This window comes from Bubalus bubalis, chromosome 4 (genome assembly GCF_019923935.1).
Source record: "Bubalus bubalis isolate 160015118507 breed Murrah chromosome 4, NDDB_SH_1, whole genome shotgun sequence".
Lineage (NCBI taxonomy): Eukaryota > Metazoa > Chordata > Mammalia > Artiodactyla > Bovidae > Bubalus > Bubalus bubalis.
In genome coordinates, this window is record NC_059160.1 from 50,066,356 (window position 1) to 50,081,914 (window position 15,559).

General features: G+C 44.6%; 1 protein-coding gene and 1 long non-coding RNA gene across 6 annotated transcripts in view; one reads left to right on the plus strand and one right to left on the minus strand.

Annotated features, from left to right (window-relative positions):
• Positions 1 to 15,559, plus strand: part of LOC123333231 — a 34,581-nt gene that overhangs the window by 16,179 nt on the left and 2,843 nt on the right. The window contains exon 2 of the long non-coding RNA XR_006550446.2: positions 907 to 945. This is a non-coding gene — a long non-coding RNA (uncharacterized LOC123333231). The remainder of the gene's footprint in view (positions 1 to 906; positions 946 to 15,559) is intronic.
• The window catches only part of RFX4 (regulatory factor X4), a 171,016-nt gene that overhangs the window by 2,706 nt on the left and 152,751 nt on the right, over positions 1 to 15,559 (minus strand). For all 5 annotated transcript variants that reach the window (XM_044941397.2, XM_006069578.4, XM_044941398.2 and 2 more), the window contains 2 exons: positions 8,041 to 8,203; positions 6,248 to 6,386 (listed from right to left, as the gene is read on the minus strand). In XM_044941397.2, coding sequence (XP_044797332.2) covers positions 6,248 to 6,386; positions 8,041 to 8,203 — 302 coding nt within the window. The remainder of the gene's footprint in view (positions 1 to 6,247; positions 6,387 to 8,040; positions 8,204 to 15,559) is intronic.

Sequence of the window (15,559 nt, forward strand, 5' to 3'; positions counted from 1 at the left end):
TACTATCTGGCAAATGAACCCTAGGTTGTTACCGCTAGAAATAACCTCAGGGGTCATGTACTCCGACCCCACGTTGCACTGATGAGACAGCTAGGATCCAGCTAGGATGAGGTGCAGAGCCCATGGTGAGCTAGTGGATGAGCTGGTAGGGGAGCCCAGGCCTGGGCTAGCTCTTTCCCCACAACGTCAGTCTGGCCCAAACAAGGCAGGAGCCACCACACAACCGTAGTCCAGAGAATTCAGAGAGGAAGACTCTCCTTTGGAACACAGCGCCTTAAACTTGAATCTCTCTGTCACTCTGCCTTTAAGTACCTCCCTCCCCCTGCAGACCACAGGGTCTGGTAACTCCAACCAGGCCTCAGCCTGATGCTCCTGAGAGGCGCCTCGCTTGCCTGGCCTGTATAGGGACTGTATTGCTACGTGGACTCGCAGCCTCCTCCCCACAGAACCCAAGAGAGTGTGGCTTTTGTGCCAAATCAAGGCCCCTCAATGCAGCTGTGCCCAGGGGTTGTGTCACAGGCTCAAAAGAGTAATTGCCTGGAAATGAGACGGGCTCAAAATATCTCCAGTGTGACAATAAAATTCTGTTACCACAGGATCCGGCCTGGAAAATTCTGTCCTGTTAGGTCAGCTAATTGCAAATGAGTCAGTGCCTCGTCTTCCCCTTGGTGAAGAGACCATTGAAAGCTGAGAGGCTGGAGTGCCGGCTGTCCAGCCCGGCCATTAAAGCCACCAGTGAAGTTGCTCTTCAGTCCAGTGGGAGCACCCGCCTCACCTCTCACACTTCACATCCGGGTTCATGGGGCTCCTCCAGATGCTGGGCACAAACCCTGGGGTCCCCAGAGCTCTGTCCAGGATAAAAGTGCTTTTTGTTGAAGGCCCTAACTGGAAGTTACCCTTTTCTAGGTCAGATCAAGGACTGTTGCTACTGATGTGAAAATGGAGGTGAGTCCCCAGTCCCCACCCTGTGGGAGGTGTGTGAGGGGTGTCTGTGGGCATGTGTGGGTGTGTGTGTGCACAAGTGGGCAAAGATTCCCTCAAGGGACCAGGGTATGAGTCCATCTCTGCTGAGACTGACCCTGAGCCTCTTTGGAACCATATTAGGAAGTTCTATTTTGAGAAGTGACTTCTCACACCAAGCGCTGACTTTCCTGCACGTGGAGAGAGAAGAATGAGCCCTTTATCCCTGACCTTCACCAAATGGGCCTCTACTGGAGAACGGGTGAAAGGTGGCCCCCTGTTTTCCCATGAAAGGCGGCTCTTACTGCCCAAAGTCCTGCCAACAGGCGTCCCCCACCCAGGACACAGCTCCCCCAAATCTGTGCCAGACGGTCCACATCTGCTGAGCTTTTCGGGTCAAGATTAACTGAGTTAGTACATGTGAAATACTTAGAGCTTCCACACAGTGTCCGTGCGTGCTAAGTCACTTCAGTCATGTCCGACTCTTTGCGACCCCATGGACTGTAGCCCACTAGACTCCTCTGTCCATGGGATTCTCCAGGCAAGAATCCTGGAGTGGGTTGCCATGCCCTCTTCCAGGGGATCTTCCTGACCCAGGGATCGAGCCCATATTGCATGTCACCTGCATTGGCAGGTGGGTTCTTCACCACTAGCGCCACCTGAGAAGCCCCAGAGCTTCCACACAATAAGTTTTCAAAACATAGTTGCAATTATGAATATTATTCTTCCTCGAGTCATAGGTTCATGGTCCACTAATGATAGGAAGAGCCTTAAGTGATTGACCATCTGATCCCATCTCTCATTTTACAGATGAGGGAACTGAGGTCAAGAGAGGGATAAATGATCTTCTTGCGGTCACACACAACTTAATGCCAGAGTAAGGATCCATTCATCCCGTCATTCACTGACCCTTGTATCATGAGGTCCAACCAAGAGCCAGGTCTGTTTTGGGTCCTGGGAATATAATGGTCAGAAGGGGAAGGACCTAGACCCCCTCGCCTTCACAGGGCTAGCATAGTAAGGGAGACAGATATTAATTCTACAATTACAAAAAATAATAACTGTGGTTACAAAGAATAATCATAATAATATACACAGATAGTGTTAACTATGAGCCAGCCCCTGTCCTAACCTTTATCACTCAACCCTTGCAACAACCCTATGAAATAAGTACTAGAATTATCCCCATTTTTCAGATGAGGAGATTGAAGCACCAGGTTAATCAGAGGCCGAGCTGAGATTTGAACTCAGGAAGCCTGGCTCTACAGTCAGAGAAAATCTGTTTTTTCTGTTTTCACTCACCTTTGGCCCAGGATGCTACCCCAAAGTGGAGCATGCTAAGCAAACTTTGTAGCAATCACTGTGCCTCTGAGATCAAGGCACTGGAGACACTGTGAGAGCTGTGTGACCAGCTGGTAAGACTGGGTCTTGGCCATACAGCTGAGAAATGAGCAACAACTTTCTGGTTCACTGTAAGTGACTTTCTAGCCAGTTTGCTTATGGTTGGTCTAACGGCTTTTGAGCTCAAGCTCAGTTCACATTCACGGCTGCTGACAGGTAGAGGTTCCATGTTTGTTTTCTTTCTGGTTGGGCGTGAGGATGGGGCGCCTGGGAAGAGGCTGCTGATACTGTTCCTTGTTCACTTACTTTGATGTGGGACAAGTGCAGCATAGAAGGGTGTTTTTCTGGAATAATTCAAACCTTTCCCTGTGCAGCCTCATCCATCCGGACTTGCTAATTGAGGAATTATGAGCATTCAAGCAGGAGTGTGGAGGTTTACCTCTGTAGTACTCATGAAGAAAACATGTCTTGTACAAATGAATAGTAGAAACAAGGGCACACGGTACCATAGTTCAAAAAACAAATGACTTCACATTATTTTGAGTATGTAAATGCTGGGATGTCTGCAATTACTGGACTTCACAGAGATGTTGTATTAGTTCTTTAAGACTAACATGGCAGGCATTTATTTGCAGAAAGTAGTGTCTTGTGTTAATGACCAATTGCATTCTTTAACCATATTTTATCATTATGATTTTTCTTCACTTCAGACTAATCTTTTCCCCACTGAGTCTGCTATAATGAAGTGTGATATTTGGTACTCAGGATTGGAATGGCTTGACCTCTGCTCTGGGAAGCTAAAACTAATTAGCCCTACAGTAGATTTTCCTGTGTGCTCAACCTTAAACCACAGAACCAGGAAAGGGAAGAAATACAGTATCTTGGTGTGTGTTTTTTCTCTTTGGGAACCTGAAGCTTATTGAGAATAGCTGCAGTAGCCTCTTGAATTTACCTCCTGCCCTCCAAAACACACACCCTGTAGTGTTCCGTGCCACGGGCTTGGGGTTGAGATTTGGAGAATTTGCCTTTGAATCTGCTTGGTCACTTACTGGATGCATGACCTGGGGCAAATTACCTTCTGAGGTTTCCCTCATCTTTAAAAAGTGGGGAAAATGCCTTCTTTGGGAAGTTGCTCTGAGATTTGAGTGAGCCTATGTATTTCAAAGTGCCTCAACAGTACATCAATGTGAATGGAAAAAAAATTAAAAAGGAAGGATTTAGAAAGTACTAGATAGTACCTTCCCCAGGAGAAACCCTGACCTCATCCATCAACCTGGGCAGAGACGTGGTGTAACTAAACGTCTCCCCACCCCACTTTACAAATGGAGACGGAGGCATTAACCATAAACTGCAGGGTGTGAGTATGTGGTAGGGGTCAGAGGTTGTGAAAGGACCGAAGAGTCACAGAGCATGGTGGTGAAGGGGCTGCAGGACCCTATGGCCTCCCACACCCAGTCTGGGTTCAGCGGCTCCTCCAGGGGTGTTCGTTTAGTCCCCAGCTCTCCAATTAGGATGAGTGATTAGATGATGGTGCTCCAGCTGGGGACCATTGTGGTTTCCACAGTGGATGCTACGGCCTGTCTTGGACCACTGGGGGCTGCGTGGGCATTTAGGAGCCTGTGGCTTCTTTTTATGGCAAAAGGCTTTAAAAATTTAATATTCAGAAAAACCAGCTCCAGAAGTTTCATGAGGAGAGATGAGGGGGTTGGGAGCTGTGGCTTGGGATCTCAGCTTGGTCTCGCCAGGGTCTCCTGGAGTGGAAGCTCTCTCAAAGCAGGCTTGCCTCTATCTCCTTCTCCCTGTATTCTCACAGGCTAGGGCAGTGCTTACCACATAGTAGGTACTTGACGGTCATGGGGGAATGAATGAATGGATGGATGGATGGGCTGCTTATACTGTGAAAGTGTGACCCAGTCTATGGCGGCAGCTCTTAGTCATTTAGGGGATCAGCGTGGGGAGCACAGACCCTGGTCCCAAGAGAAGCAGGACCTAGGGAGCTGGTGTCTCCGTGTGACGCAGATGGAGACCTATAATAATGCCCCCTAGGTGATGGTTTAGAGGAATCAACTTCTTGGCTTGTCTGGGGATTGTCCCAGGGCTCCCCTGGGACTGCGGATAGAAATCAAAACAGATGCCTGTTTGCCCCAAGTGCCCATCTATTGTGGATACACTCTGCTCAGCGCCCTCCCTTGGAGGCAGGTCTATGCTGACAGCTGATGTAATTGCAGCCTCCACTTCAGCTCACATCCTGCCATCTCTGTTCTAAGACTCCTGGTGTGCTTCTTTTGCAGCCTCCCTGCTCTGCCAGTCCCCTTTCTACTTCCTGGTCTCACCAGTGCTGCAGAAGCATTTTCCTAGGCTGAACTCTCATCATGTCTCCCAGACCTACCGCGGCTCCCTCCCTGCTTGCCTCACACAACAGTTGTCTCTGCTGACCCACCTCCTGTACACTCCTCTGTTAAATTAAGCAGCAAGTGCTCTCTCTAAATGACAGAGGCTAGGGCTAAGGAGCCTGCACAGCTAGGGTTACACTGCCCGGGGTTAAGTCCTTGACCAAGTTACCCTCGCTTCCTTTCTGCAAGGGTTACCATGGGGATGTGGAAGGTGCTTGGCACAGGACAGTGTTCAGTAACAGTTAGATTTTCTTTTTGATGAGTGTAGTGACCTGAGGATCCTAGACTTAATTTCTGCCTTCAAGAAGTTTTGGGGTCTCTTGCAGGTATCAGGAAAGTCAGTGATGAGAAGTGTGCCAATAGTGGAAAGCCCAATGCACCATTTGAGTACAGAGGAGTGGCACCTAATATGGTTCTGGAAGAAGGACAAGGACAGTGTCAGCAAATGGGATGCTTGTCCTGAACAATAAGCAGAAGAGGTTGAGGAAGAGAGTCCCAGCCCGAGGCAACAGCATCTGCAAAGACCCAAGGGAGCTGCACATGAACTGGCATGGAGGGACAAAGGTTGGGTGTGGTTGGTAGGCCAGAAAGGCAGGCAGAGCCCAGATGGTCATGAGTCTTGAGAGATGTGCTAAGGAATTGAACTTGACCCTCAAAGCAATGATATGCAAAAGAGAAAGAGTGTTGTGGCCAGGTTTTTGTTTTGTTTTGTTTTACCCAAAAGATTCTCTCAGCTGCAGTACTGAGGATGGACCAAGGATGGGACAAGTTACCGAAACAGAGACAGACAGACGGGAGGGCTTTGGTCATCGTCTAAGTTAGATAAAGACCTGATCTGAGGCAAGGACAGTGAGGGTCCAGAGACACCAAGGATGCAGAACTGGATGGAACTGGTAACACTTGTGTTTGGGGCCAGTAGACAGCAAAGCGTCTGAGGCATGGAGAGCGCCTAACACTGGTGTAACAGCGGCAACCACCATCCCTATTCACCAAGGCCACAGAGGATCAGTGTGGCTTGTGAGACCGTGAAGAGCCAAAGGCCTGAGAATGATGTGTTAGGGGTCCATTTCAAGAAGACTCTTCTACTAAGAGTCTATGGTTGGGCTGCTGGACAGAAAAGGAACAGACGTGAAACTGAGAGACCAGTTAGGCTGATGCTGAGATGAGCATCCTGACAGCACTTGATAAAGGTCTGACTGCACCAGGAAGGGGCAATGGGAGAGGAGACAAAAGATCCAGTCTGAAGGTGGCTGCCCGAAAAAAGGGCAATAGACCTCACTGCTGACTGGATCCCAGGAGAAAGGTCAAAGGGAGGACAGAACTAGAGGCACATGGTCAGTACCCACGTACGTGAAAGCAAGTTGGGATGACACTGACTGAGCACCCACTGTGGGCAGCCACGGGAGGGATGAAGTGGCACTGAGGAAAAGACCAGCCTTCCCTTGGAGGCACAGAGGTTGCACACACAGTATGCAGAAGGTGCTTATTGTGTTGATTAGACCTGGCACCAAGCTCACCAAGGCCTGGGCAGGCAAGCAGGACCACCGACTCACCTGCGCAGAGCTCCTGTGGTACGGGGAGTAGTGGAGCGGTCCTGAGATGGCTGTGTCATGCGGGAGAGCTGGGTACTGGCTCTGCATCGGGGGAGGATGCTGGTTGCCATAGCTCCCATAGTTATAGCTTCCCGTGTATCTAAAATGCAGGAGGCGCATGGAATATTGTGAGTAATGGCAGGGAGAACAAAGCAGTTTGACACCTTTAAAAGTCAACCTCATCTACGACTTCATTTCTTTCTTTTTGTTTTTCATTTTTCTTTTTCTTCTTGTTTCCTACTGTCTCCACTCTGTGGCTTTGTTGTGATAGTGTCAAACTCCCAGGTGGGTCTTCCTTCTCACCTTAGCATACCTCCCTCACCACCCAGTGAGTGCGCAGGGAATGAAAACCAGCCCTGAGCAAAACATCATTAGTGATGGAGACCTTGTCTCCTGTTGTGGTAAAAAGCCCCACATTATAGCCTGAAGTCAAATAGGAAAAAAAAAGAAGAAATTACTTTGGGACTTATGTTTTTGTTTTGCTCAGGCCTCTGCTTCTCCATCTTGGGGAAGGATGCAGTGTGTTTCTCTGAGCTCTCTCCTGGGGAAAACACCATGGCCAACCAGGCATCAGCCTCCAGTTCTAAGCCTGGCTCCACCAGCTCCCAGCTGTGGGGCCTTGGGCTACCTGCATCCTTGTTTCTCACATCTGTAAAAAATGCTGTACCTGGCTACTCTGAGAGTTGCATATGTGAAGACACCTTATAAACATAGGATACTGCTTTGGAAACACAGAACACTGTTACCACTATTCTTAATAACATCTTTACATCAAAGATGCTAGTGTATGACCACATGAGTGTCTATGCTGCCATTTCTGCAGAATTGAAAGCTCTCTGAAACAATTCTAAGTCGATTTTGAATGTGTGGGGGAAATACTCTCAGGGGATCCCTGAGAAAATAATGGCTGTTCCACTGACTGGCAGGGGCACCTGAGCCTTTGGAATTAACTCCAAGTATGCCCACAGTCAGGCCTCAGTTACTGCGTGGAAGGGACCTAAGTGGTCCTCCTCCCTCCCCTCCTGTGTCCCCCACAGCTGGTCTGTTGGAACCTGGTTTGTGAGGCTCACTGTGCCCTCAGAGCCAAGTCTCACCTTCTTGAGAAGGAGGGCCCTTTATAACATCATCAGTGTTTCTCAGATCAGGGCACAGTAGACACTGGAGGAGGAAGGTCTTTTCATAAAGACAATGCAAAATGGCAAAAAGCTGCTATGATTCAGGTTACCCTTTTAAGGGGATTTGTAACACCACTACAGATTTGGGGGGAAATATGGGCAAAACAAATGATTTATTTATTCAGGGTCCAAATCACCACTGGAACCCACTTGGAGTTGAACCCCATGAGTAAGCCCTGTCCTCCAGGGACCCCCAGCCTTGGGTGGGGAAGCCCCCCGCTGATTGAGACTTGGACCCACCATGAATACACCTATAAAGTAGCCACCCAGGGGAGCTGGTGAAAGGGACTTTTCCATTTTCTTTCCTAAAGGAGGCAGACAGAGTCTCAATCAGCCCCACCCTTTGCAGCCATGTGGCCTGAGGAAGTGAACTTAGTCCAGCCTTAGTTTCTTCATCTGTCAAGTGGGTCACCTGCCCACCTCATCTGGTTGTTGAGGGGACTGCATGAGCTAGTCGTACAAGGTGTGGGCAGACCTCAACAAAGGGCAAGTCCTTCTTGTCCTCTGCGGAAACCACTGCTGAGTAAACCCTGCCCTTTCAAAGCAAAAGTAAAACAACATCCCAGGAAAGCCGCCTACCCGTGCTCCTCTCTGTGGGGATAAACTGGTATCCTGTGTGTGACCGAAGAGGAAGGCACGTGCGTGCTCCGCATACAGGGCAGCTGTTGAGAGTTTTCAGCCGGGGACCCTGCTGCTGTTGTCACCGTGTACGTTAGAGACCACGTGTACGACTGCATTGCTCCTGCAAAGATAAGCGAAGATGCATCATCACCAGCAGTTCTCACTCCCCCATTCTTCCCTAGCATGCTAGTGGTTTCCCACTGCTCTCAAGCTGAAAGCCAGAATCTTTACACATCCTGTGTCTTGGTTCTTGCTGACCTCACCAGAAGCATCCCTCACTCCCTGTTTTTGTACCTCTGATCCAGCCACCATAGCTTTTTTTTTTTTCATTTTTCCAGAGTACCACAATTCCCAGCACCACAAGGCCTTTGCACAGCCATTTCCACTGCCTGGAACCCTCAGTCTTCCCTAAGTACTCATTCATTCTTCATATTTCAATATGAAGAAGCTGTCTCCTAACCCCAGATCCCATTAAGTCAGGTCCCATACAGCAGGATTGTGCCTACCACAATTGATAACCTTACAGCCATTCATGAATGTGATTGAATTAATGTCTGAACCCCCTCCCCACCAGACTGTCAGCTGCATGAGGGTAGGGGCCTTGCCTATATTGCCCACCACTGGGTCACCAGTGCTTAGTACAGAGACTGGTGGCCAAAGGGTTTTCAATGAAAATTTTAAAAGAAAAAGGAGAATCCTTGCATCCCTGGGATAAAGCCCACTTGGTCATGATGTATGATCTTTTTAATATGTTGTTGGATTTTGTTTTCTAGAATTTTGTTGAAAATTTTTGCATCTATATTCATCAGTGATATTGGCCTGTAGTTTTCTTTTTGTGTGGCATCTTTGTCTGGTTTTGGTATTAGGATGATGGTGGTCTCATAGAATGAGTTTGGCAGTTTACCTTACTCTGCAATTTTCTGGAAGAGTTTGAGTAGAATAGGTGTTAGCTCTTCTCTAAATTTTTGGTAGAATTCACCTGTGAAGCCATCTGGTCCTCGGCTTTTGTTTGTTGGAAGATCTTTTATTACAGTTTTGATTTCCATACTTGTCATGGGTCTGTTAAGATTTTCTATTTCTTCCACATTAACAAATTGAAAGATTAAAAACCATATGATTCTCAATAGATGCAGAGAAAGACTTTGACAAAATTCAACATCCATTTATGATAAAAATCTTCCAGAAAGCAGGCATAGGAGGAACATACCTCAACATAATAAAAGCCATATATGATAAACTCATAGCAAACATAATCCTCAATGGTGAAAAATTGAAAGCATTTACCCTAAAGTCAGGAACAAGACAAGGGTGCCTACTCTCACCACTACTTTTCAACATAGTTTTGGAAGTTTTAGCTATAGCAATCAGAGAAGAAAAAGAAATAAAAGGAATCCAGACTGGAAAAGAAGAAGTAAAACTCTGTTTGCAGATGACATGATCCTCTACATACAAAACCCTAAAAACACCATACTTAGGAATAAATCTACCTAAAGGAACAAAAGACCTATATATAGAAAACTATAAAACACTGATGAAAGAAATCAAAGATGACACAAATAGATGGAGAAATATACCATATTCATGGATTGGAAGAATCAATATAGTGAAAATGAGTATACTTCCCAAAGCAATCTATAGATTCAGTGCAATCCCTATCAAGCTACCAATGGTGTTTTTCACAGAACTAGAGCAAATAATTTCACAATGTGTATGGAAATACAAAAAATTTTGAATTGCCAAAGCAATCTTGAGGAAGATGAATGGAACTGGAGGAATCAACTTGCCTGACTTCAGACTATATTATAAAGCTACAGTCATCAAGACAGTATGGTACTGGCACAAAGTCAGAAATATAGATCAATGGAACAAAACAGAAAGCCCAAAGATGAATCCACGCACCTATGGACACCTTATCTTTGACAAAGGAGGCAAGACTATACAATGGAGAAAAGACAGTCTCTTTAACAAATTGTGCTGGGAAAACTGGTCAACCATCTGTAAAAGAATGAAACTAGAACACTTTTTAACACCATACACAAAAATAAACTCAAAATGGATTAAAGATCTAAATATAAGGCCAGAAACTATAAAAGTCCTAGAGGAAAACATAGGCAAAACACTCTCTGACATAAATCACAGCAGGATCCTGTATGACCCACCTCCCAGAGTAATGGAAATAAAAGCAAAAATAAACAAATGGGACCTAATTAAACTTAAAAGCTTTTGTACAACAAAGGAGACTATAAGGTGAAAAGACAGCCTTCAGAATGGGAGAAAGTAATAGCAAACGAAACAACTGACAAAGAATTAATCTAAAAAATATACAAGCAGCTCATGCAGCTAAATACCAGAAAAATAAATGACCCAATCAAAAAATGGGCCAAAGAACTAAACAGACATTTCTCCAAAGAAGACATAACAGATGGCTAACAAACACATGAAAAGATGCTCAACATCACTCATTATCAGAGAAATACAAATCAAAACCACAACGAGGTACCATCTCATGCAAGCTATCAATAAGTCTACAAACAATAAATGCTGGAGAAGGGGCAGAGAAAAGGGAACCCTCTTACACTGTTGGTGGGAGTGCAAACTGGTACAGCCACTATGGAGAACAATGTGGAGATTCCTTGAAAAACTGGAAATAGAACTGCCAAATGACCCACAATCCCACTGCTGGGCATACACACTGAGGAAACCAGAATTGAAAGAGACACGTGTACCCCAGTGTTTATCACAGCACTGTTTACAATAGCTAGGACATGGAAGCAACCTAGATGTCCACTGGCAGACGAATGGATAAGAAAGTTGTGGTACATAAGCATAATAGACTATTACTCAGCTATTAAAAAGAATGCATTTGAATCAGTTCTAATGAGGTGGATGAAATGAGCCTATTATACAGAGTAAAGTAAGTCAGAAAGAAAAACACCAATACAGTATATTAACACATATATATGGAATTTAGAAAGATGGTAACAATGACCCTATATGTGAGACAGCAAAAGAGACACAGATATAAAGAACAGACTTTTGGACTCTGTGGGAGAAGGTGAGGGTGGGATGATTTGAGAGAATAGCACTGAAACATGTATATTATCATATGTGAAATAGATCACCAGTCTAAATTCGATGCATGAAACAGGGCACTCAAAGCCAGTGTACTGGGACAACCCTGAGGGATGGGATGGGGAGGGAGGTTGGGGGGGGGGCGTTCAGGATGGGGGATACATGTATACCCATGGCTGATTCATGTCACTGTATGGCAAAAACCACTACAATATTGTAAAGTAATTAGCCTTCAATTAAAATAAATATTTTTTTAAAAAAATAAAGAAGAAAAAAGAAAGGGAAAACAAGAAGAAAAAAAAGATCGAAGAACAGAGAGAGGACAAAGAAAGCTCAGGCGATGTAGCTCCAATGGGCTCTCCAAATAACTTCTCAAGACTCAACTCAACAGGTGTTAAGGATCCAACAAATTGCTTTAAACAAATGTAAGGAGATTATTGGGCTCCACCTACCCAGGTCTTTTTGAAGATTATTAGACAGTGACCTTAATGTTGACCTAGTCCATACATACTATTAATTCCATTAATTTGCTTTTTAATTGGATACCTTGAAAGTGCTAGGGATTGGGGAAAGAACCTGACAAAATTTAAAACTTTCAAGAGGCTTAGGAACTTTATGAGATGGTGAGAATAAAAAAGGGTAATTTAAGAAATAACTAATAGTGATAATAAATTCATCAACTTAATTTCTGATAAGTGTTAGAATGTTTATACAATAGACATGATTAAACCAATTTTGAAGGGTACTGGGAATAGGATTAGACACCTCCTTTTAGGCACATGGAAGACTAAAGAACTTGTTAAACGGAGGTCATTTTTAAGGCGAAATAAATCACTGCAGATGGTGATTGCAGTCGTGAAATTAAAAGATGCTTACTCCTTGGAAGGAAACTTATGACCAACCTAGACAGCATATTAAAAAACAGAGACATTACTTTGTCAACAAAGGTCCGTCTAGTCAAGGCTATGGTTTTTCCAGTGGTCATGTATGGATGTGGGAGTTGGACTATAAAGAGAGCTGAGCGAAGAAGAATTGATGCTTTTGAGCTGTGTTGTTGGAGAAGACTCTTGAGAGTCCCTTGGACTGCATGGAGATTCAACCAGTCCATCCTAAGGGAAATCTGTCCTTGGCATTCATTGGAAGGACTGATGTTAAAGCTGAAACTCCAGTTGGCCACCTGATGCGAAGAGCTGACTCATTTGAAAAGACCCTGATGATGGAAAGATTGAAGGCAGGAGGAGAAGGGGACGACAGAGGATAAGATGGCCGGATAGCATCACCAACTCAATGGACATGAGTTTGGGTAAACTCCAGGAATTGGTGATGGACAGAGAGGCCTGGAGTGCTGCGGTTGATGGGGTTGCAAAGAGTTGGACACGACTGAACGACTGAACTGAACTGAACTGAAAAGAGAAAACTTTGGTCCTCCAATCTTGTACTTTCTGCAGCAGACCATTTTTATCTGGAAATTCTTCTGGGAAGATAAAGGAAAGGTTTTCATTTAAAAGTGGAATTCTACCATAATGTCTCTTTGCTCTGGGTCCTAGTTCTGCCACGCACCGGTTGTCAGATCTTGAGCTAGCCTCTTAAAATTTATATGCCTTTATTTCATCATCTGTAAATTAGCAATAGATACACCTATCTTGTATGACTGTTATGAGGATTAACTCTGATAATATATGTCAAAGAGCCTGGCACGTGGTAGGCTTTTAATGTTATTCAAGCACTCTTATGAACTCAGGTATTCTTCTATCAGACTTTTTTTTTTTTTTTTTTGGCCGTTTCATGCCATCGGCAGGATCTTAATTTCCTGATCTGGCCCCCTGCATTGGGAGCATGGTGTCTTAACTACTGGACCACCGGGGAAGTCTCATATCAGACTTTATTAAAGTAAACATTTCTTAATTTCCCATTTCAGATTCCAAAGAAGAGAAGTTTCTTTGGTCAGATTCTGTCATTAGGGATGAAATGTTTGAATAGCAACAGTGACTTAACAGTGAGTAAACTTCTAAACTCATGTCTTTCTGCAAAATCACAAAATCCTTATCCACCAGGACAGCTAAAAGTACCCTTTTCTTCTTTAGACATCAATACCATATTTCCCCCTGCAAAGATAATGACTTTAGCAGGCTATATGCTAGCTGTCATTTATAATAAATGCAAGAAGACTGGAAAGAAAAATAAATAAATAAAATGCCCGTGTCTCAGATGATTGGATTATGGGTGACTGCTCTCCTCTATATTTTGAACTTCATATAAAATCATATAACTTATAATTTTAAGTACCCTTTTTATTAAAAACAGGCTATTGCTGAGAACAGTTTTAATATTTTATCTTCTTTTGGTTTATCTGTATTTTTCTATAAAGAATGTATATTGCCTCTGTGAAAAGAAAAGCATTATTAAAATATATTAAGCAAATTTCACAATTAGAAACGGAATTGGAGGGGGTGAGAAGTTTAGGCAAACAATGAACCAGCCACAGCAAGCAAGTAATTAACCCTTCAAGCCCCTGGGCCCTCAGGAGAGCAGAGTGAGGTCAGTGGATATTTAAAAGGGGCAACCAAGGAAGCCAAAGGATTTTCTCCCCCCACCCACCCTCAAGCAGTAGGAAGACGCAGTGAGAATAGCCATCACCTGAGAGAATGCAGAAGTTACTTTTGTGTGAGTTTCTGGAGCACGGCAACTGCTCCTTATTCATCTCTGTATCCCCAACAGAGGGTCTGCCAAATAGTAGGTGTTCAGTAAATTTTTGTTCCATTGAATTTGTTGTTGAAGGAGTAAATGCTGCTAGAAATAGACGTTATCAAACAAAAAGCTAGTGGAACTCTTGGAAAAATGGGCTCCTGTGGTCTGGGAAACAAAACCCCTAAATGGCCATGTGCCAGCAAGCTAACAGATCCACTCAGGCAGGCTTAAGCAGATTAACACCTACTGGCTTGGGTGAGAAACCCTCTCTGCCTAGGGAGCAGAAAAGAACACCCCTTGCATTCCCTTTCCTACCGGTGGGACCTCCAGTGAGAATTGCTGCTGCTGCTGCTTTAAGGAAACTAATAAAAGAAAATCTGTGCAGTTAACAGTTTGTGCCTCATTTCTAAGACAGCTCTAATGCTTTTTATTTGTTGGTAAAACAATAACGAACCTTCCCTGTTTGTCTAATTTCCGTATCTTTCTCTTCTTCTCCCCTCCCCAGTCCACCACCTCTAATTAAAAGTCTGAGAATAGTGGTGAATGTCCTTGATCTTTGAGAATCCTCTAAAGATCCTACAGGATTTGAGAATGCTGTAATGATAGTTGTTGTCCATGTGATAATATTGTAACTACTGGAGAGGAATACTTTCCTTCTTTCCCATCCTCAATAAAACATTCTTCTTCCCTGAGTTTTTTATATGTGTGATTTTTTTTTCTTGTAAGGGGTTGCTTTAAAAAGAGGGTGCCTCGGGACAGGGAGAATGGTTAGAATATAATAGGAAATCAATAATGAATTTGTTAAATGAATAAATGAATGAATGATCATCCAACATAGACCAGGCCTCACGTTAGTTAGTATCTTTTTATATATTGATTCATTGAATCATCACAACAACCTTTTGAAGTAAGTAGTATTACCACCTTTTTCAGGTGAGAAAGTTGAGGCCCAAAACTTGGTCAGGTGAGTGGCAGAGGGGGATCAGAACCCAACAGTAACAATTGCTTCTCACACTTGAGTGTGCATTTGGATCACTTGGAGATCTTGTTAAAATGCAAATCTGATTTCGTTGGGAGACTTGGAGTTGAGCCATCAATTCTGCATGTATAACAAGCTTCTAAATGATGACAAGCTTCTAAGTGATCCCTTGGACTGCAAGGAGATCCAACCAGTCCATCCTAAAGGAAGTCAGTCCTGAATATTCATTGGAAGGACTGATGCTGAAGCTGAAACTCCAATATTTTGGCCACCTGATGCGACGAACTGACTCACTGGAAAAGACCCTGATGCTGGGAAAGATTGAAGGCAGGAGGAGAAGGGGGGATGACGGAGGATGAGATGGTTGAATGGCATCGCCGACTCAATGGACATGAGCTTGAACAAGCTCCGGGAGTTGGTGATGGACAGGGAAGCCTGATGTGCTGCATTCCATGGGGTTGCAAAGAGTCGGACACGACTGAGCGGCTGAACTGAAATGATGACAGTGCTCTGGTCCACGGAGCACACTCTGAGCAGCGAGCCTCCAGGAAACACTGCCTCCTATCACGTGTTTCACATGTTCGGGGCCGTTACAGATCACAAGTTGTGACTCCGGTACAGACTTGTGAACATTTAAACTGCTTCCTAGTCTATCTGGCCATACCCTCCCTTCAGGTCTTGGACTAAAGCACATGAACCTTTTCCCCACAGGGCTTCTATGAACCATCACAGACGTTG